General features: G+C 37.7%; 1 protein-coding gene across 1 annotated transcript in view; it reads right to left on the bottom strand.

The window, feature by feature from the left end:
* Positions 1 to 20,640, bottom strand: part of LOC144792180 (receptor-type tyrosine-protein phosphatase beta-like) — a 113,974-nt gene extending 93,334 nt beyond the window's left edge. The window contains exons 1-7 of the mRNA XM_078667080.1: positions 20,619 to 20,640; positions 20,256 to 20,510; positions 17,182 to 17,436; positions 12,551 to 12,805; positions 9,476 to 9,730; positions 6,401 to 6,655; positions 2,689 to 2,943 (exon numbers count right to left, since the gene is read on the bottom strand). Of these exons, the coding sequence (XP_078523206.1) occupies positions 2,689 to 2,943; positions 6,401 to 6,655; positions 9,476 to 9,730; positions 12,551 to 12,805; positions 17,182 to 17,436; positions 20,256 to 20,510; positions 20,619 to 20,640 (1,552 nt within the window). The remainder of the gene's footprint in view (positions 1 to 2,688; positions 2,944 to 6,400; positions 6,656 to 9,475; positions 9,731 to 12,550; positions 12,806 to 17,181; positions 17,437 to 20,255; positions 20,511 to 20,618) is intronic.
* Positions 20,641 to 21,498: the final 858 nt, after the last annotated feature.

Genomic DNA, 21,498 nt, shown 5'->3' with positions numbered 1-21,498 from the left:
ACAGAAAGAATCGGAGGGACATTTTCTTTTTGCTTGTCCCAGATACTCTGTACCTCGAATGAAATGGTTAAAACCGCTGTGTCAGAGATTACCATTTAAAACCTCTGCGGAAGCCATTTGGGCGCTAAAGACCAATACCTCGGATCTCTTTGTTGTAAGCCTGGCTAAATATTTGGGATGGGCCTGGCTTTTAAGGTTAAAATATATGTCATAGCTTCCAGGGCTCACACTTAGGGGCTCATTAGGATGGCGGACGGACTTGCGTCCATCCGCCACCCTTGAGGAGGAGGGAACGTCCGCAGGGGCTGCGGCGTTCCCTCCGTGCTGATTAGGATGTGACCGCCAGGGTGGCGGTCACATCCTCTATTTTTATCATTGCGGCGGGTGCAGCTTCAAGCTGCACCCGCCGCAATGTTAAAAATGCATGTGTTGCATTTACATGCACAAAGCGGCAGGCACCGCACGGTGCCTGCTGCTTTGTGTACGCAAATGCAGGGGGGTACCATAGGTACCCCCATGTGCACCCCCCACCCCTCATTCACCCAGGGGGCCCGCAACGGGCCCCCAAAGTGAATGTCCGTATGCTTTTCCATGGCGGAAAAGCCGCCATGGAAAAGCATATTTACACCAACATCATAATATGGCGGACGGTGTCTCATAGACACCGCCTGCCATGTTATAGCTTTTCCGCCGCGGTCGGAAGCCGACCGCGGCGGGAAAGCGGCGGACGGAATTCCAGACCCACCAGCCATCCTAATTTGGCGGTGGGTCTTTGGAGTCTCCGCCTCGGTTTTTCCGCATCCTCCAGGCCGGCGGACACTTCCGCCGGCCCGGAGGATGCGGAAAAACCGCCATCCTAATGAGGCCCATAGTGTCTTGTAAAGTGATAAAATATGTTTATTGCTTTAATCATTTACTTCTAGATTTTTCCATCTGCATCTTTTGCACACCAAGCAAGAAATGGTTTCCCACTAATTAATATGACTTGAAATGTATTACCAAAACAATACTTGTTTTCTTTGTAACTTATTCAGATTTTTCTTTTATTGACATTTATAAAAAAAATTTGATTGTTTGTTTTATTATTGTATTTTAATGGGTCTTTTATGATTTGTTAAAAATCGAAATAAAGACTTGAAACCTGAACCTGAATAAATAGCTTGTATGTGTTTTCACTAGTTGACTTGTATATTAATTATGTCATCCAAACTGGATTGATTTGATTTTAAATATTTCTGATCACTTATTGTGAAAGCACCTTTTAGTAGTTTAGGTAGAAATGGTAAATGTGTTATTTTATGGAAGATTATCAGTGATTGCTTTTCTTTCTTAAGTTGGAGATATATGAATGTTATTGTTCATTCATTTCCCTGAAGACAGTTTGCAACACGTATTTTCATTCAAAAAGAAGTAAAGAAAATACTACAACTATGCAAACATAAATACTGCAAATGCATTGCTGCATTTACAAAATGGTTTCAAAGAAATATTTTGTCATACGGTGTAATTACAAGAATACATGCTGTCATTTCCAGCAGTATCCTGGGTTGACCATTACATATAATGAAGAAACAAATCAGCAGATTTCTACAATCTAATTTGAAATGGGCACTAATCTAATACTATGATTGTTTTGATTTAAAAAACTGCATGGACCGAGACTCAAATCACATCCACAAATTTATTTTCAGCAACTTTAAAGCTAAAGGGGTATTCTTATGAGGTTGATGATAAAAACTAATCTTCAAACAGTTCTCTTGCAGAAACTATCTAACTAAAAACAAGCCCCTCAAACCTCAAAGCATTTGGACAAAAAATCTATTTAAAAGTAAACAATACAAAATTGGTGAGGAGCACAATTAGGCAAATGAAGATTGCAAATGTCGATGATCTGATTGTGTGTAAATATGCTAGCAGGGAAGGTGTGTATGCATTTGTTTGTTTGAAATCCAGCAAATATTCCTGCTTCTCAGACATTTGTTGTAATTGACTTAACTAGCTAGATTCTAAGTTTGGGAAAGTAATGAATATGCACTCCAAGAATTATTGGGATCCTGTTTGTTTCCAGGAAAGAGGCACAGATAACATATCTCTGCATATAATTGAATGATACATACATTTTCAAAACCATAAAAGATGTTTTTTAATTTAGCATTTATTCACATTTTTCATGTAAAACTCTCCCTAAAGGAAACATTGCTCATGTTTAAACGATATTCTTTTGATTACTACTGAAAATATATTGCTAATATAAATTAATCTGGTGTGCTACAATGGCTATTTAGGAGTACCTACGAAATGAGTAACTTTCTAAAAACACAGAAGATATTTTATTATGAAATTATATCTAATATCTTAAATTTCAAGCCTAAACAGAATCCTGCTAAAACAACTTCAGTTTGGTATGACCTGAAAATCTCTGTTATATAGAATTTGAACTGGAAGGGTTCCAGTGGATCGACTTCAAGTCTTGAAAACCTCAAAGAAGCAAACACATAGCAAATGTTTATTCTAAAGTGTTGATAAGGAGAGATGGCTTTGTCCCTTCTTTCTAAAGGTAGATTTCCCCAGCAGTTAAAGGTATGCAGGCAACTAACACCTGCATTTTGAAATCATTAGAATAGTATTATTACATGCACAATAGCATATCTATCAAAGTTATACCTATTTTATATAGTAAACTCTCACCTGTGTATTCCCAAATTAGACTGCTTTTTCCCAGTACACCATTTCCACCCACAGCAGAGACTTCGAATGTGTACAGGTTGCCAGGTATTAAATTTGGGATAGACACATTTTCATACAACGCTGTGACATTTGAGGCTGGATTTCCTAAAACTTGCACTGCATAGAAGCTTTTGTTGCCAGTCGGTGGTAGCCAGCTCAAAGAAATTGAATCAATGGTGACGACTGCCACATTTAGATAGTTGGTTACATTGGGTTCTGAAATGAGAAAATGAATTGTGAAGTACCACTCATAGAATTAGTTACATAATTGTCACAAGTATTTTACGTAACAGATAATAATACATACTCTTTTTAAAAATATACTTGTCACCTTCACAATATGCATCATGACATATTTCACAGTAGAGTGAGATACTTCCTAACACCCCTGTCTCTTTGATTTTGGAATTCAAAATTGAGATTTTGACTAAAAAATATAATTTCCCAATGGAGCTATTAAAAGTTTCCAATAAAATCCCTTCAGTTATGAAAACGTGTTCTCGACTGCCAACTGTGAGCAACTGTAACTTAATAACATTGTTTTTAGAAAAAGTTTCCCAAATTGAACACTGATACTGGGACTGATTAGGATGTCGGAAGGAGTTTCTTCCGACCAACATCCCTGCGGTTTTGAGACTGACCTCTCTTGAGTCGGCGGTCCGAAACTACAATTACAATGCGGCAGCACATGGTGTAGTCACAGGCTCAGTATTCCCTAGGGGGTATTGTGAGGCGGTCGGAAACCGGCCACAGCACAAGCCCTCAAGGAGAAATGGGAGTCACTGTAAATCGCTGCACATTGTGGCAGGCACCTCATAGTGCTTGCCAGAAGGTGGGGGGATTTAGAGGGGGGCAGTATAGTCCTTCACGGCTCCCAACCAGAGGCCCCTGAAGAAGGGAGGCCCTACTCTGGATTGCTAGAGTCTCTTTCTGACAGGCTTTCATGTCAGAAAGATTGCCATGGAAACCTGCCGGAAAATTGCATAATTCCGTCAGCGGAAAAATTGTCCGCATGGGGTTATTGTGGCAGTTTCAACTGGCTGACAGGGTCCAGAAGCTCATCGGAAGACAGCCGCAGAGGCCTGCTGGTTTGAATTCTGAACTCCATAATCATAATATGGCAGTCGAAATTCAAATCAACATTGTAGGTCAGAAAGCCTCCGACCTAAGTTTGGGGGCTATCCTACCGACATTCTAATGAGGGCCATAATGTTTAAGTACAGTTGAAATGTTCAATTGACAGACAATTATTCTTTATTGCAAAATATGTAGAATATCAGATATTAGCATTTTTTTATTGAACTGTTAGTACACATATATTTTACTTTCATGTATGATGTAATATTCTGATAAGCTGGAAGTTAAAAATGGAGGGCATGCAGGGTCCTGGAACTGCTCTCATAATTTTCTTAATTTGTATACTACTAAATAACTATATAGGTTCCAGGTCAAACCCTTTGTGTGGCCTTCCATTCAACTAACTGAAACTATAGAATAGTGAATTAATAGCTTGTATGTGTTTTCACTAGTTGACTGGTATATTAATTATGTCATCCAAACTGGATTGATTTGATTTTAAATATTTCTGATCATTTTTTGTGAAAGCACCTTTTAGCAGTTTAGGTAGAAATGGTAAATGTGTTATTTTATGGAAGATTATCAGTGATTGCTGTTCTTTCTTAAGTTGGAGAAATATCAATGTTCTTGTTCATTCATTTCCCTGAAGACAGCTTGCAACACGTATTTTCATTCAAAAAGAAGTAAGGAAACTACTACAACTATGCAAACATAAATACTGCAAATGCATTTCTGCATTTAAAAAACGGTGTCACAGAAATATTTTGTCATACTGTGTATATACAAGAATACATACTTTCATTTCCAGCAGTATCCTGAGTTGACCATTACATATAATGAAGAAACAAATCAGCAGTTTTTTACAATCTAATTTGAAATGGGCACTAATCTAATACTATGAATGTTTTGATTCAAATAAATGCATGGACCGAGACTCAAATTACTTCCACAACTGTTTTCAGCAACTTTAAAGCTAAAGGGGTATTCTTATGAGGTTCATGATAAAAACTAACCTTCGAACAGTTCTCCTGCAGAAACTAACTAACTAAAAACAAGCCCCTCAAAACTCAAATTATTTGGACAAAAAATCTATTTAAAAGTAAACATTCCAAAATTGGAGAGGAGCACATTTAGGCAAATGAAGATTGCAAACATCGATAATCTGATTGTGTGTAAATATGCTAGCAGGGAAGGTGTGTATGCATTTGTTTCTTTCAAATCCAGCAAATATTCCTGCGTCTCAGACATTTGTTGTAATTGACTTAACTAGCTAGATTCTAAGGGGTCGATTAGGATGGCGGACGGACTTGCGTCCGTCCGCCACCCCTGAGTAGGAGGGACTGTCCGCATGGGCAGCGGCGGTCCCTCCATGGCAATTAGGATGTGACCGCCAGGGTGGCGGTCACATCCTGTATTTTTTACATTGGGGCGGGTGCAGCTTGCTGCACCCGCCGCAATGTTAAAAATGCATGTGTTGCATTTACATGCACAAAGCGGCAGGCACCGCACGGTGCCTGCTGCTTTGTGTACGCAAATGCAGGGGGGTACCATAGGTACCCCCCATGTGCACCTCCCACCCCCCATTCACCCAGGGGGCCCGCAACGGGCCCCCAAAGTGTATGTCCGTATGTTTTTCCATGGCGGAAAAGCCGCCGTGGAAAAGCATATTTACACAAACATCATAATATGGCGGACGGTGTCTCATAGACACCGCCTGCCATGTTATAGCTTTTCCGCCGCGGTCGGAAGCCGACCGCGGCGGAAAAGCGGCGGACAGAATTCCAGACCCACCAGCCATCCTAATTTGGCGGTGGGTCTTTGGAGTCTCCGCCGCGGTTTTTCCGCATCCTCCAGGCCGGCGGACACTTCCGCCGGCCCGGAGGATGCGGAAAAACCGCCATCCTAATCGGCCCCTAAGTTTGGGAAAGTAATGAATATGCTCTCCATGAATTATTGGGATCCTTTTTGATTCCAGGAAAGAGGCATAGATAACATATCTCTGCATATAATTGAATGATACATACATTTTGAAAACCATAAAAGATGTTTTTTAATTCAGCATTTATTCACATTTTTCATGTAAAACTCTCCCTAAATTAAACATTGCTCATGTTTAAACGTTATTCTTTTGCTTACTCCTGAAAATATATTGCTAATATAAATTAATCTGGTGTGCTACAATGGCTATTTACGAGTACCTGAGAAATTAGTAACTTTCTAAAAACACAGAAGATGTTTTATTATGAAATTATATCTAATATCTTAAATTTCAAGACTAAACAGAATCCTGCTAAAAAAAACTTCAGTTTGGTATAACCTGAAAATCTCTATTATAAAGAATTTGAACTGGAAGTGTTCCAGTGGATCGACTTCAAGTCTTGAAAACCTCAAAGAAGCAAACACATAGCAAATGTTTATTCTAAAGTGTTGATAAGGAGAGATGGCTTTGTCCCTTCTTTCTAAAGGTAGATTTCCCCAGCAGTTAAAGGTATGCAGGCAACTAACACCTGCATTTTGAAAACATTAGAATAGTATTATTACATGCATAATAGCATATCTATCAAAGTTATACCTATTTTATATAGTAAACTCTCACCTGTGTATTCCCAAATTAGACTGCTTTTTCCCGGTACACCATTTCCACCCACAGCAGAGACTTTGAATGTGTACAGGTTGCCAGGTATTAAATTTGGGATAGACACATTTTCATACAACGCTGTGACATTTGAGGCTGGATTTCCTAAAACTTGCACTGAATAGAAGCTTTTGTTGCCAGTCGGTGGTAGCCAGCTCAAAGAAATTGAATCAATGGTGACGACTGCCACATTTAGATAGTTGGTTACATTGGGTTCTGAAATGAGAAAATGAATTGTGAAGTACCACTCATAGAATTAGTTACATAATTGTCACAAGTATTTTACATAACAGATAATAATACATACTCTTTTCAAAAAGATACTTGTCACCGTCACAATATGCATCATGACATATTTCACAGTAGAGTGAGATACTTCCTAACACCCCTGTCTCTTTGATTTTGGAATTCAAAATTGAGATTTTGACTAAAAAATATAATTTCCCAATGGAGCAATTAAAAGTTTCCAATAAAATCCCTTCAGTTATGAAAACGTGTTCTCGACTGCCAACTGTGAGCAACTGTAACTTAATAACATTGTTTTTAGAAAAAGTTTCCCAAATTGAACACTGATACTGGGACTGATTAGGATGTCGGAAGGAGTTTCTTCCGACCAACATCCCTGCGGTTTTGAGACTGACCTCTCTTGAGTCGGCGGTCCGAAACTACAATTACAATGCGGCAGCACATGGTGTAGTCACAGGCTCAGTATTCCCTAGGGGGTATTGTGAGGCGGTCGGAACCCGGCCGCAGCACAAGCCCTCAAAGAGAAATGGGAGTCACTGTAAATCGCTGCACATTGTGGCAGGCACCTCATAGTGCCTGCCAGAAGGTGGGGGCATTTAGAGGGGGGCAGTATAGTCCTTCCACGGCTTCCAACCAGAGGCCCCTGAAGAAGGGAGGCCCTACTCTGGATTGCAAGAGTCTCTTTCGGACAGGCTTTCATGTCAGGAACATTGCCATGGAAACCTGCTGGAAAATTGCATAATCCCATCAGCGGAAAAATTGTCCGCATGGGGTTTATGTGGCAGTTTCAACTGGCTGACAGGGTCCAGAAGCCCTTCGGAAGACAGCCGCAGAGGCCTGCTGGTTTGAATTCTGAACTCCATAATCATAATATGGCAGTCGAAATTCAAATCAACATTGTCGGTCAGAAAGCCTCCGACCTAAGTTTGGGGGCTATCCTACCGACATTCTAATGAGGGCCATAATGTTTAAGTACAGTTGAAATGTTCAATTGACAGACAATTATTCTTTATTGCAAAATATGTAGAATATCAGATATTAGCATTTTTTATTGAACTGTTAGTACACATATATTTTACTTTCATATATGATGTAATATTCTGATAAGCTGGAAGTTAAAAATGGAGGGCATGCAGGGTCCTAGAACTGCTCACATAATTTTCTTAATTTGTATACTACTAAATAACTATATAGGTTCCAGGTCAAACCCTTTGAGTGGCCTTCCATTCAACTAACTGAAACTATAGAATAGTGAATTAATAGCTTGTATGTGTTTTCACTAGTTGACTGGTATATTAATTATGTCATCCAAACTGGATTGATTTGATTTTAAATATTTCTGATCACTTTTTGTGAAAGCACATTTTAGCAGTTTAGGTAGAAATGGTAAATGTGTTATTTCATGGAAGATTATCAGTGATTGCTGTTCTTTCTTAAGTTGGAGAAATATCAATGTTCTTGTTCATTCATTTCCCTGAAGACAGTTTGCAACACGTATTTTCATTCAAAAAGAAGTAAGGAAACTACTGCAACTATGCAAACATAAATACTGCAAATGCATTTCTGCATTTAAAAAACGGTGTCACAGAAATATTTTGTCATACTGTGTAATTACAAGAATACATACTTTCATTTCCAGCAGTATCCTGAGTTGACCATTACATATAATGAAGAAACAAATCAGCAGTTTTTTACAATCTAATTTGAAATGGGCACTAATCTAATACTATGAATGTTTTGATTCAAATAAATGCATGGACCGAGACTAAAATTACTTCCACAACTGTTTTCAGCAACTTTAAAGCTAAAGGGGTATTCTTATGAGGTTGATGATAAAAACTAACCTTCGAACAGTTCTCCTGCCAAAACTAACTAACTAAAAACAAGCCACTCAAAACTCAAATTATTTGGACAAAAAATCTATTTAAAAGTAAACATTCCAAAATTGGAGAGGATCACATTTAGGCAAATGAAGATTGCAAACATCGATGATCTGATTGTGTGTAAATATGCTAGCAGGGAAGGTGTGTATGCATTTGTTTGTTTCAAATCCAGCAAATATTCCTGCGTCTCAGACATTTGTTGTAATTGACTTAACTAGCTAGATTCTAAGTTTGGGAAAGTAATGAATATGCTCTCCATGAATGATTGGGATCCTTTTTGTTTCCAGGAAAGAGGCATAGATAACATATCTCTGCATATAATTGAATGATACATACATTTTGAAAACCATAAAAGATGTTTTTTAATTCAGCATTTATTCACATTTTTCATGTAAAACTCTCCCTAAATTAAACATTGCTCATGTTTAAACGTTATTCTTTTGCTTACTCCTGAAAATATATTGCTAATATAAATTAATCTGGTGTGCTACAATGGCTATTTACGAGTACCTGAGAAATTAGTAACTTTCTAAAAACACAGAAGATGTGTTATTATGAAATTATATCTAATATCTTAAATTTCAAGCCTAAACAGAATCCTGCTAAAAAAACTTCGGTTTGGTATGACCTGAAAATCTCTATTATAAAGAATTTGAACTGGAAGTGTTCCAGTGGATCGACTTCAAGTCTTGAAAACCTCAAAGAAGCAAACACATAGCAAATGTTTATTCTAAAGTGTTGATAAGGAGAGATGGCTTTGTCCCTTCTTTCTAAAGATAGATTTCCCCAGCAGTTAAAGGTATGCAGGCAACTAACACCTGCATTTTGAAAACATTAGAATAGTAATATTACATGCATAATAGCATATCTATCAAAGTTATACCTATTTTATATAGTAAACTCTCACCTGTGTATTCCCAAATTAGACTGCTTTTTCCCAGTACACCATTTCCACCCACAGCAGAGACTTTGAATGTGTACAGGTTGCCAGGTATTAAATTTGGGATAGACACATTTTCATACAACGCTGTGACATTTGAGGCTGGATTTCCTAAAACTTGCACCTCATAGAAGCTTTTGTTGCCAGTCGGTGGTAGCCAGCTCAAAGAAATTGAATCAATGGCGACGACTGCCACATTTAGATAGTTGGTTACATTGGGTTCTGAAATGAGAAAATGAATTGTGAAGTACCACTCGTAGAATTAGTTACATAATTGTCACAAGTATTTTACGTAACAGATAATAATACATACTCTTTTTAAAAAGATACTTGTCACCTTCACAATATGCATCATGACATATTTCATAGTAGAGTGAGATACTTCCTAACACCCCTGTCTCTTTGATTTTGGAATTCAAAATTGAGATTTTGACTAAAAAATATAATTTCCCAATGGAGCAATTAAAAGTTTCCAATAAAATCCCTTCAGTTATGAAAACGTGTTCTCGACTGCCAACTGTGAGCATCTGTAACTTAATAACATTATTTTTAGAAAAAGTTTCCCAAATTGAACACTGATACTGGGACTGATTAGGATGTCGGAAGGAGTTTCTTCCGACCAACATCCCTGCGGTTTTGAGACTGACCTCTCTTGAGTCGGCAGTCCGAAACTAAAATTACAATGCGGCAGCACATGGTGTAGTCACAGGCTCAGTATTCCCTAGGGGGTATTGTGAGGCGGTCGGAAACCGGCCGCAGCACAAGCCCTCAAAGAGAAATGGGAGTCACTGTAAATCGCTGCACATTGTGGCAGGCACCTCATAGTGCCTGCCAGAAGGTAGGGGGATTTAGAGGGGGGCAGCATAGTCCTTCCACGGCTCCCAACCAGAGGCCCCTGAAGAAGGGAGGCCCTACTCTGGATTGCTACAGTCTCTTTCGGACAGGCTTTCATGTCAGAAAGATTGCCATGGAAACCTGCCGGAAAATTGCATAATCCCGTCAGCGGAAAAATTGTCCGCATGGGGTTATTGTGGCAGTTTCAACTGGCTGACAGGGTCCAGAAGCCCATCGGAAGACAGCCGCAGAGGCCTGCTGGTTTGAATTCTGAACTCCAAAATCATAATATGGCAGTCGAAATTCAAATCAAGATTGTCAGTCAGAAAGCCTCTGACCTAAGTTTGGGGGCTATCCTACCGACATTCTAATGAGGGCCATAATGTTTAAGTACAGTTGAAATGTTCAATTGACAGACAATTATTCTTTATTGCAAAATATGTAGAATATCAGATATTAGCATTTTTTATTGAACTGTTAGTACACATATATTTTACTTTCATATATGATGTAATATTCTGATAAGCTGGAAGTTAAAAATGGAGGGCATGCAGGGTCCTAGAACTGCTCACATAATTTTCTTAATTTGTATACTACTAAATAACTATATAGGTTCCAGGTCAAACCCTTTGTGTGGCCTTCCATTCAACTAACTGAAACTATAGAATAGTGAATTAATAGCTTGTATGTGTTTTCACTAGTTGACTGGTATATTAATTATGTCATCCAAACTGGATTGATTTGATTTTAAATATTTCTGATCACTTTTTGTGAAAGCACATTTTAGCAGTTTAGGTAGAAATGGTAAATGTGTTATTTCATGGAAGATTATCAGTGATTGCTGTTCTTTCTTAAGTTGGAGAAATATCAATGTTCTTGTTCATTCATTTCCCTGAAGACAGTTTGCAACACGTATTCTCATTCAAAAAGAAGTAAGGAAACTACTGCAACTATGCAAACATAAATACTGCAAATGCATTTCTGCATTTAAAAAACGGTGTCACAGAAATATTTTGTCATACTGTGTAATTACAAGAATACATACTTTCATTTCCAGCAGTATCCTGAGTTGACCATTACATATAATGAAGAAACAAATCAGCAGTTTTTTACAATCTAATTTGAAATGGGCACTAATCTAATACTATGAATGTTTTGATTCAAATAAATGCATGGACCGAGACTAAAATTACTTCCACAACTGTTTTCAGCAACTTTAAAGCTAAAGGGGTATTCTTATGAGGTTGATGATAAAAACTAACCTTCGAACAGTTCTCCTGCCAAAACTAACTAACTAAAAACAAGCCCCTCAAAACTCAAATTATTTGGACAAAAAATCTATTTAAAAGTAAACATTCCAAAATTGGAGAGGATCACATTTAGGCAAATGAAGATTGCAAACATCGATGATCTGATTGTGTGTAAATATGCTAGCAGTGAAGGTGTGTATGCGTTTGTTTGTTTCAAATCCAGCAAATATTCCTGCGTCTCAGACATTTGTTGTAATTGACTTAACTAGCTAGATTCTAAGTTTGGGGAAGTAATGAATATGCTCTCCATGAATGATTGGGATCCTTTTTGTTTCCAGGAAAGAGGCATAGATAACATATCTCTGCATATAATTGAATGATACATACATTTTGAAAACCATAAAAGATGTTTTTTAATTCAGCATTTATTCACATTTTTCATGTAAAACTCTCCCTAAATTAAACATTGCTCATGTTTAAACGTTATTCTTTTGCTTACTCCTGAAAATATATTGCTAATATAAATTAATCTGGTGTGCTACAATGGCTATTTACGAGTACCTGAGAAATTAGTAACTTTCTAAAAACACAGAAGATGTGTTAATATGAAATTATATCTAATATCTTAAATTTCAAGCCTAAACAGAATCCTGCTAAAAAAACTTCGGTTTGGTATGACCTGAAAATCTCTATTATAAAGAATTTGAACTGGAAGTGTTCCAGTGGATCGACTTCAAGTCTTGAAAACCTCAAAGAAGCAAACACATAGCAAATGTTTATTCTAAAGTGTTGATAAGGAGAGATGGCTTTGTCCCTTCTTTCTAAAGGTAGATTTCCCCAGCAGTTAAAGGTATGCAGGCAACTAACACCTGCATTTTGAAAACATTAGAATAGTATTATTACATGCATAATAGCATATCTATCAAAGTTATACCTATTTTATATAGTAAACTCTCACCTGTGTATTCCCAAATTAGACTGCTTTTTCCCAGTACACCATTTCCACCCACAGCAGAGACTTTGAATGTGTACAGGTTGCCAGGTATTAAATTTGGGATAGACACATTTTCATACAACGCTGTGACATTTGAGGCTGGATTTCCTAAAACTTGCACCTCATAGAAGCTTTTGTTGCCAGTCGGTGGTAGCCAGCTCAAAGAAATTGAATCAATGGTGACGACTGCCACATTTAGATAGTTGGTTACATTGGGTTCTGAAATGAGAAAATGAATTGTGAAGTACCACTCATAGAATTAGTTACATAATTGTCACAAGTATTTTACATAACAGATAATAATACATACTCTTTTTAAAAAGATACTTGTCACCTTCACAATATGCATCATGACATATTTCACAGTAGAGTGAGATACTTCCTAACACCCCTGTCTCTTTGATTTTGGAATTCAAAATTGAGATTTTGACAAAAAAATATAATTTCCCAATGGAGCAATTAAAAGTTTCCAATAAAATCCCTTCAGTTATGAAAACGTGTTCTCGACTGCCAACTGTGAGCATCTGTAACTTAATAACATTGTTTTTAGAAAAAGTTTCCCAAATTGAACACTGATACTGGGACTGATTAGGATGTCGGAAGGAGTTTCTTTCGACCAACATCCCTGCGGTTTTGAGACTGACCTCTCTTGAGTCGGCGGTCCGAAACTACAATTACAATGCGACAGCACATGGTGTAGTCACAGGCTCAGTATTCCCTAGGGGGTATTGTGAGGCGGTCGGAAACCGGCCGCAGCACAAGCCCTCAAAGAGAAATGGGAGTCACTGTAAATCGCTGCACATTGTGCAGGCAACTCATAGTGCCTGCCAGAAGGTGGGGGCATTTAGAGGGGGGCAGTATAGTCCTTCCACGGCTCCCAACCAGAGGCCCCTGAAGAAGGGAGGCCCTACTCTGGATTGCTAGAGTCTCTTTCTGACAGGCTTTCATGTCAGAAAGATTGCCATGGAAACCTGCCCGAAAATTGCATAATCCCGTCAGCGGAAAAATTGTCCGCATGGGGTTATTGTGGCAGTTTCAACTGGCTGACAGGGTCCAGAAGCCCATCGAAAGACAGCCGCAGAGGCCTGCTGGTTTGAATTCTGAACTCCATAATCATAATATGGCAGTCGAAATTCAAATCAAGATTGTCGGTCAGAGAGCCTCCGACCTAAGTTTGGGGGCTATCCTACCGACATTCTAATGAGGGCCATAATGTTTAAGTACAGTTGAAATGTTCAATTGACAGACAGTTATTCTTTATTGCAAAATATGTAGAATATCAAATATTAGCATTTTTTATTGAACTGTTAGTACACATATATTTTACTTTCATGTATGATGTAATATTCTGATAAGCTGGAAGTTAAAAATGGAGGGCATGCAGGGTCCTAGAACTACTCACATAATTTTCTTAATTTGTATACTACTAAATAACTATAGAGGTTCCAGGTCAAACCCTTTGTGTGGCCTGCCATTCAACTAACTGAAACAATAGAATAGTGAATTAATAGCTTGTATGTGTTTTCACTAGTTGACTGGTATATTAATTATGTCATTCAAACTGGATTGATTTGATTTTAAATATTTCTGATCACTTTTTGTGAAAGCACCTTTTAGCAGTTTAGGTAGAAATGGTAAATGTGTTATTTCATGGAAGATTATCAGTGATTGCTGTTCTTTCTTAAGTTGGAGAAATATCAATGTTCTTGTTCATTCATTTCCCTGAAGACAGTTTGCAACACGTATTTTCATTCAAAAAGAAGTAAGGAAACTACTACAACTATGCAAACATAAATACTGCAAATGTATTTCTGCATTTAAAAAACGGTGTCACAGAAATATTTTGTCATACTGTGTAATTACAAGAATACATACTTTCATTTCCAGCAGTATCCTGAGTTGACCATTACATATAATGAAGAAACAAATCAGCAGTTTTTTACAATCTAATTTGAAATGGGCACTAATCTAATACTATGAATGTTTTGATTCAAATAAATGCATGGACCGAGACTCAAATTACTTCCACAACTGTTTTCAGCAACTTTAAAGCTAATGGGGTATTCTTATGAGGTTGATGATAAAAACTAACCTTCAAACAGTTCTCCTGCAGAAACTAACTAACTAAAAACACGCCCCTCAAAACTCAAATTATTTGGACAAAAAATCTATTTAAACATCCCTGCGGTTTTGAGACTGACCTCTCTTGAGTCGGCGGTCCGAAACTACAATTACAATGCGACAGCACATGGTGTAGTCACAGGCTCAGTATTCCCTAGGGGGTATTGTGAGGCGGTCGGAAACCGGCCGCAGCACAAGCCCTCAAAGAGAAATGGGAGTCACTGTAAATCGCTGCACATTGTGCAGGCAACTCATAGTGCCTGCCAGAAGGTGGGGGCATTTAGAGGGGGGCAGTATAGTCCTTCCACGGCTCCCAACCAGAGGCCCCTGAAGAAGGGAGGCCCTACTCTGGATTGCTAGAGTCTCTTTCGGACAGGCTTTCATGTCAGAAAGATTGCCATGGAAACCTGCCCGAAAATTGCATAATCCCGTCAGCGGAAAAATTGTCCGCATGGGGTTATTGTGGCAGTTTCAACTGGCTGACAGGGTCCAGAAGCCCATCGGAAGACAGCCGCAGAGGCCTGCTGGTTTGAATTCTGAACTCCATAATCATAATATGGCAGTCGAAATTCAAATCAAGATTGTCGGTCAGAAAGCCTCCGACCTAAGTTTGGGGGCTATCCTACCGACATTCTAATGAGGGCCATAATGTTTAAGTACAGTTGAAATTTTCAATTGACAGACAATTATTCTTTATTGCAAAATATGTAGAATATCAAATATTAGCATTTTTTATTGAACTGTTAGTACACATATATTTTACTTTCATGTATGATGTAATATTCTGATAAGCTGGAAGTTAAAAATGGAGGGCATGCAGGGTCCTAGAACTACTCACATAATTTTCTTAATTTGTATACTACTAAATAACTATAGAGGTTCCAGGTCAAACCCTTTGTGTGGCCTGCCATTCAACTAACTGAAACAATAGAATAGTGAATTAATAGCTTGTATGTGTTTTCACTAGTTGACTGGTATATTAATTATGTCATTCAAACTGGATTGATTTGATTTTAAATATTTCTGATCACTTTTTGTGAAAGCACCTTTTAGCAGTTTAGGTAGAAATGGTAAATGTGTTATTTCATGGAAGATTATCAGTGATTGCTGTTCTTTCTTAAGTTGGAGAAATATCAATGTTTTTGTTCATTCATTTCCCTGAAGACAGTTTGCAACACGTATTTTCATTCAAAAAGAAGTAAGGAAACTACTACAACTATGCAAACATAAATACTGCAAATGTATTTCTGCATTTAAAAAACGGTGTCACAGAAATATTTTGTCATACTGTGTAATTACAAGAATACATACTTTCATTTCCAGCAGTATCCTGAGTTGACCATTACATATAATGAAGAAACAAATCAGCAGTTTTTTACAATCTAATTTGAAATGGGCACTAATCTAATACTATGAATGTTTTGATTCAAATAAATGCATGGACCGAGACTCAAATTACTTCCACAACTGTTTTCAGCAACTTTAAAGCTAAAGGGGTATTCTTATGAGGTTGATGATAAAAACTAACCTTCGAACAGTTCTCCTGCAGAAACTAACTAACTAAAAACACGCCCCTCAAAACTCAAATTATTTGGACAAAAAATCTATTTAAAAGTAAACATTCCAAAATTGGAGAGGAGCACATTTAGGTAAATGAAGATTGCAAACATCGATGATCTGATTGTGTGTAAATATGCTAGCAGGGAAGGTGTGTATGCATTTGTTTGTTTCAAATCCAGCAAATATTCCTGCGTCTCAGACATTTGTTGTAATTGACTTAACTAGCTAGATTCTAAGTTTGGGAAAGTAATGAATATGCTCTCCATGAATGATTGGGATCCTTTTTGTTTCCAGGAAAGAGGCATAGATAACATATCTCTGCATATAATTGAATGATACATACATTTTTAAAACCATAAAAGATGTTTTTTAATTCAGTATTTATTCACATTTTTCATGTAAAACTCTCCCTAAATTAAACATTGCTCATGTTTAAACGTTATTCTTTCGCTTACTCCTGAAAATATATTGCTAATATAAATTAATCTGGTGTGCTACAATGGCTATTTACGAGTACCTGAGAAATTAGTAACTTTCTAAAAACACAGAGGATGTTTTATTATGAAATTATATCTAATATCTTAAATTTCAAGCCTAAACAGAATCCTGCTAAAAAAAATTCGGTTTGGTATGACCTGAAAATCTCTATTATAAAGAATTTGAACTGGAAGTGTTCCAGTGGATCGACTTCAAGTCTTGAAAACCTCAAAGAAGCAAACACATAGCAAATGTTTATTCTAAAGTGTTGATAAGGAGAGATGGCTTTGTCCCTTCTTTCTAAAGGTAGATTTCCCCAGCAGTTAAAGGTATGCGGGCAACTAACACCTGCATTTTGAAAACATTAGAATAGTATCATTACATGCATAATAGCATATCTATCAAAGTTATACCTATTTTATATAGTAAACTCTCACCTGTGTATTCCCAAATTAGACTGCTTTTTCCCAGTACACCATTTCCACCCACAGCAGAGACTTTGAATGTGTACAGGTTGCCAGGTATTAAATTTGGGATAGACACATTTTCATACAACGCTGTGACATTTGAGGCTGGATTTCCTAAAACTTGCACTGCATAGAAGCTTTTGTTGCCAGTCGGTGGTAGCCAGCTCAAAGAAATTGAATCAATGGTGACGACTGCCACATTTAGATAGTTGGTTACATTGGGTTCTGAAATGAGAAAATGAATTGTGAAGTACCACTCATAGAATTAGTTACATAATTGTCACAAGTATTATAAATAACAGATAATAATACATACTCTTTTTAAAAAGAAACTTGTCACCTTCACAATATGCATCATGACATATTTCACAGTAGAGTGAGATACTTCCTAACACCCCTGTCTCTTTGATTTTGGAATTCAAAATTGAGATTTTGACTAAAATATATAATTTCCAAATGGAACAATTAAAAGTTTCCAATAAAATCCCTTCACTTATGAAAACGTGTTCTCGACTGCCAACTGTGAGCAACTGTAACTTAATAACATTGTTTTTAGAAAAAGTTTCCCAAATTGAACACTGATACCGGGACTGATTAGGATGTCGGAAGGAGTTTCTTCCGACCAACATCCCTGCGGTTTTGAGACTGACCTCTCTTTAGTCGGCGGTCCGAAACTACAATTACAATGCGGCAGCACATGGTGTAGTCACAGGCTCAGTATTCCCTAGGGGATATTGTGAGGCGGTCGGTAACCGGCCGCAGCACAAGCCCTCAAAGAGAAATGGGAATCACTGTAAATCGCTGCACATTGTGGCAGGCACCTCATAGTGCCTGCCAGAAGGTGGGGGGATTTAGAGGGGGGCAGTATAGTCCTTCCACGGCTCCCAACCGGAGACCCCTGAAGAAGGGAGGACCTACTCTGGATTGCTAGAGTCTCTTTCGGACAGGCTTTCATGTCAGAAAGATTGCCATGGAAACCTGCCGGAAAATTGCATAATCCCGTCAGCGGAAAAATTGTCCGCATGGGGTTATTGTGGCAGTTTCAACTGGCTGACAGGGTCCAGAAGCCCATCGGAAGACAGCCGCAGAGGCCTGCTGGTTTGAACTCTGAACTCCATAATCATAATATGGCAGTCGAAATTCAAATCAAGAAGATTGTCGGTCAGAAAGCCTCCGACCTAAGGTTGGGGGCTATCCTACCGACATTCTAATGAGGGCCATAATGTTTAAGTACAGTTGAAATGTTCAATTGACAGACAAATATTCTTTATTGCAAAATATGTAGAATATCAGATATTAGCATTTTTTATTGAACTGTTAGTACACATATATTTTACTTTCATGTATGATGTAATATTCTGATGAGCTGGAAGTTAAAAATGGAGGGCATGAAGAGTCCTAGAACTGCTCTCATAATTTTCTTAATTTGTATACTACTAAATAACTATATAGGTTCCAGGTCAAACCCTTTGTGTGGCCTTCCATTCAACTAACTGAAACTATAGAATAGTGAATTATTAGCTTGTATGTGTTTTCACTAGTTGACTGGTATATTAATTATGTCATCCAAACTGGATTGATTTGATTTTAAATATTTCTGATCACTTTTTGTGAAAGCACCTTTTAGCAGTTTAGGTAGAAATGGTAAATGTGTTATTTCATGGAAGATTATCAGTGATTGCTGTTCTTTCTTAAGTTGGAGAAATATCAATGTTCTTGTTCATTCATTTCCCTGAAGACAGTTTGCAACACGTATTTTCATTCAAAAAGAAGTAAAGAAACTACTACAACTATGCAAACATAAATACTGCAAATGCATTGCTGCATTTAAAAAACGGTGTCACAGAAATATTTTGTCATACTGTGTAATTACAAGAATACATACTTTCATTTCCAGCAGTATCCTGGGTTGACCATTACATATAATGAAGAAACAAATCAGCAGTATTTTACAATCTAATTTGAAATGGGCACTAATCTAATACTATGAATGTTTTGATTCAAATAAATGCATGGACCGAGACTCAAACTACTTCCACAACTGTTTTCAGCAACTTCGAAGCTAAAGGGGTATTCTTATGAGGTTGATGATAAAAACTAACCTTCGAACAGTTCTCCTGCAGAAACTAACTAAAAACAAGCCCCTCAAAACTCAAATTATTTGGACAAAAAATCTATTTAAAAGTAAACATTCCAAAATTGGAGAGGAGCACATTTAGGCAAATGAAGATTGCAAACATCGATGATCTGATTGTGTGTAAATATGCTAGCAGGGAGCGTGTGTATGCATTTGTTTGTTTGAAATCCAGCAAATATTCCTGCGTCTCAGACATTTGTTGTAATTGACTTAACTAGCTAGATTCTAAGCTTGGGAAAGTAATGAATATGCTCTCCATGAATGATTGGGATCCTTTTTATTTCCAGGAAAGAGGCATAGATACCATATCTCTGCATATAATTGAACAATACATACATTTTGAAAACCATAAAAGATGTTTTTTAATTCAGCATTTATTCACATTTTTCATGTAAAACTCTCGCTAAATTAAACATTGCTCATGTTTAAACGTTATTCTTTTGATTACTCCTGAAAATATATTGCTAATATAAGTTAATCTGGTGTGCTACAATGGCTATTTACGAGTACCTGAGAAATTAGTAAGTTTCTAAAAACACAGAAGATATTATATTATGAAATTATATCTAATATCTTAAATTTCAAGCCTAAACAGAATCCTGCTAAAAAAACTTCGGTTTGGTATGACCTGAAAATCTCTATTATAAAGAATTTGAACTGGAAGTGTTCCAGTGGATCGACTTCAAGTCTTGAAAACCTCAAAGAAGCAAACACATAGCAAATGTTTATTCTAAAGTGTTGATAAGGAGAGATGGCTTTGTCCCTTCTTTCTAAAGGTAGATTTCCCCAGCAGTTAAAGGTATGCAGGCAACTAACACCTGCATTTTGAAAACATTAGAATAGTATTATTACATGCATAATAGCATATCTATCAAAGTTATACCTATTTTATATAGTAAACTCTCACCTGTGTATTCCCAAATTAGACTGCTTTTTCCCAGTACACCATTTCCACCCACAGCAGAGACTTTGAATGTGTACAGGTTGCCAGGTATTAAATTTGGGATAGACACATTTTCATACAACGCTGTGACATTTGAGGATGGATTTCCTAAAACTTGCACCTCATAGAAGCTTTGGTTGCCAGTCGGTGGTAGCCAGCTCAAAGAAATTGAATCAATGGTGACGACTGCCACATTTAGATAGTTGGTTACATTGGGTTCTGAAATGAGAAAATGAATTGTGAAGTACCACTCATAGAATTAGTTACATAATTGTCACAAGTATTTTACATAACAGATAATAATACATACTCTTTTTAAAAAGATACTTGTCACCTTCACAATATGCATCATGACATATTTCATAGTAGAGTGAGATACTTCCTAACACCCCTGTCTCTTTGATTTTGGAATTCAAAATTGAGATTTTGACTAAAAAATATAATTTCCCAATGGAGCAATTAAAAGTTTCCAATAAAATCCCTTCACTTATGAAAACGTGTTCTCGACTGCCAACTGTGAGCATCTGTAAATTAATAACATTGTTTTTAGAAAAAGTTTCCCAAATTGAACACTGATACTGGGACTGATTAGGATGTCGGAAGGAGTTTCTTTCGACCAACATCCCTGCGGTTTTGAGACTGACCTCTCTTGAGTCGGCGGTCCGAAACTACAATTACAATGCGGCAGCACATGGTGTAGTCACAGGCTCAGTATTCCCTAGGGGGTATTGTGAGGCGGTCGGAAACCGGCCGCAGCACAAGCCCTCAAAGAGAAATGGGAGTCACTGTAAATCGCTGCACATTGTGCAGGCACCTCATAGTGCCTGCCAGAAGGTGGGGGCATTTAGAGGGGGGCAGTATAGTCCTTCCACGGCTCCCAACCAGAGGCCCCTGAAGAAGGGAGGCCCTACTCTGGATTGCTAGAGTCTCTTTCGGACAGGCTTTCATGTCAGAAAGATTGCCATGGAAACCTGCCGGAAAATTGCATAATCCCGTCAGCGGAAAAATTGTCCGCATGGGGTTATTGTGGCAGTTTCAACTGGCTGACAGGGTCCAGAAGCCCATCGGAAGACAGCCGCAGAGGCCTGCTGGTTTGAATTCTGAACTCCATAATCATAATATGGCAGTCGAAATTCAAATCAAGATTGTCGGTCAGAAAGCCTCCGACCTAAGTTTGGGGGCTATCCTACCGACATTCTAATGAGGG

Source organism: Lissotriton helveticus, chromosome 11, assembly GCF_964261635.1.
Source record: "Lissotriton helveticus chromosome 11, aLisHel1.1, whole genome shotgun sequence".
Classification (NCBI taxonomy): Eukaryota; Metazoa; Chordata; class Amphibia; order Caudata; family Salamandridae; genus Lissotriton; species Lissotriton helveticus.
This window is presented reverse-complemented; position numbering and strand designations above follow the sequence as displayed.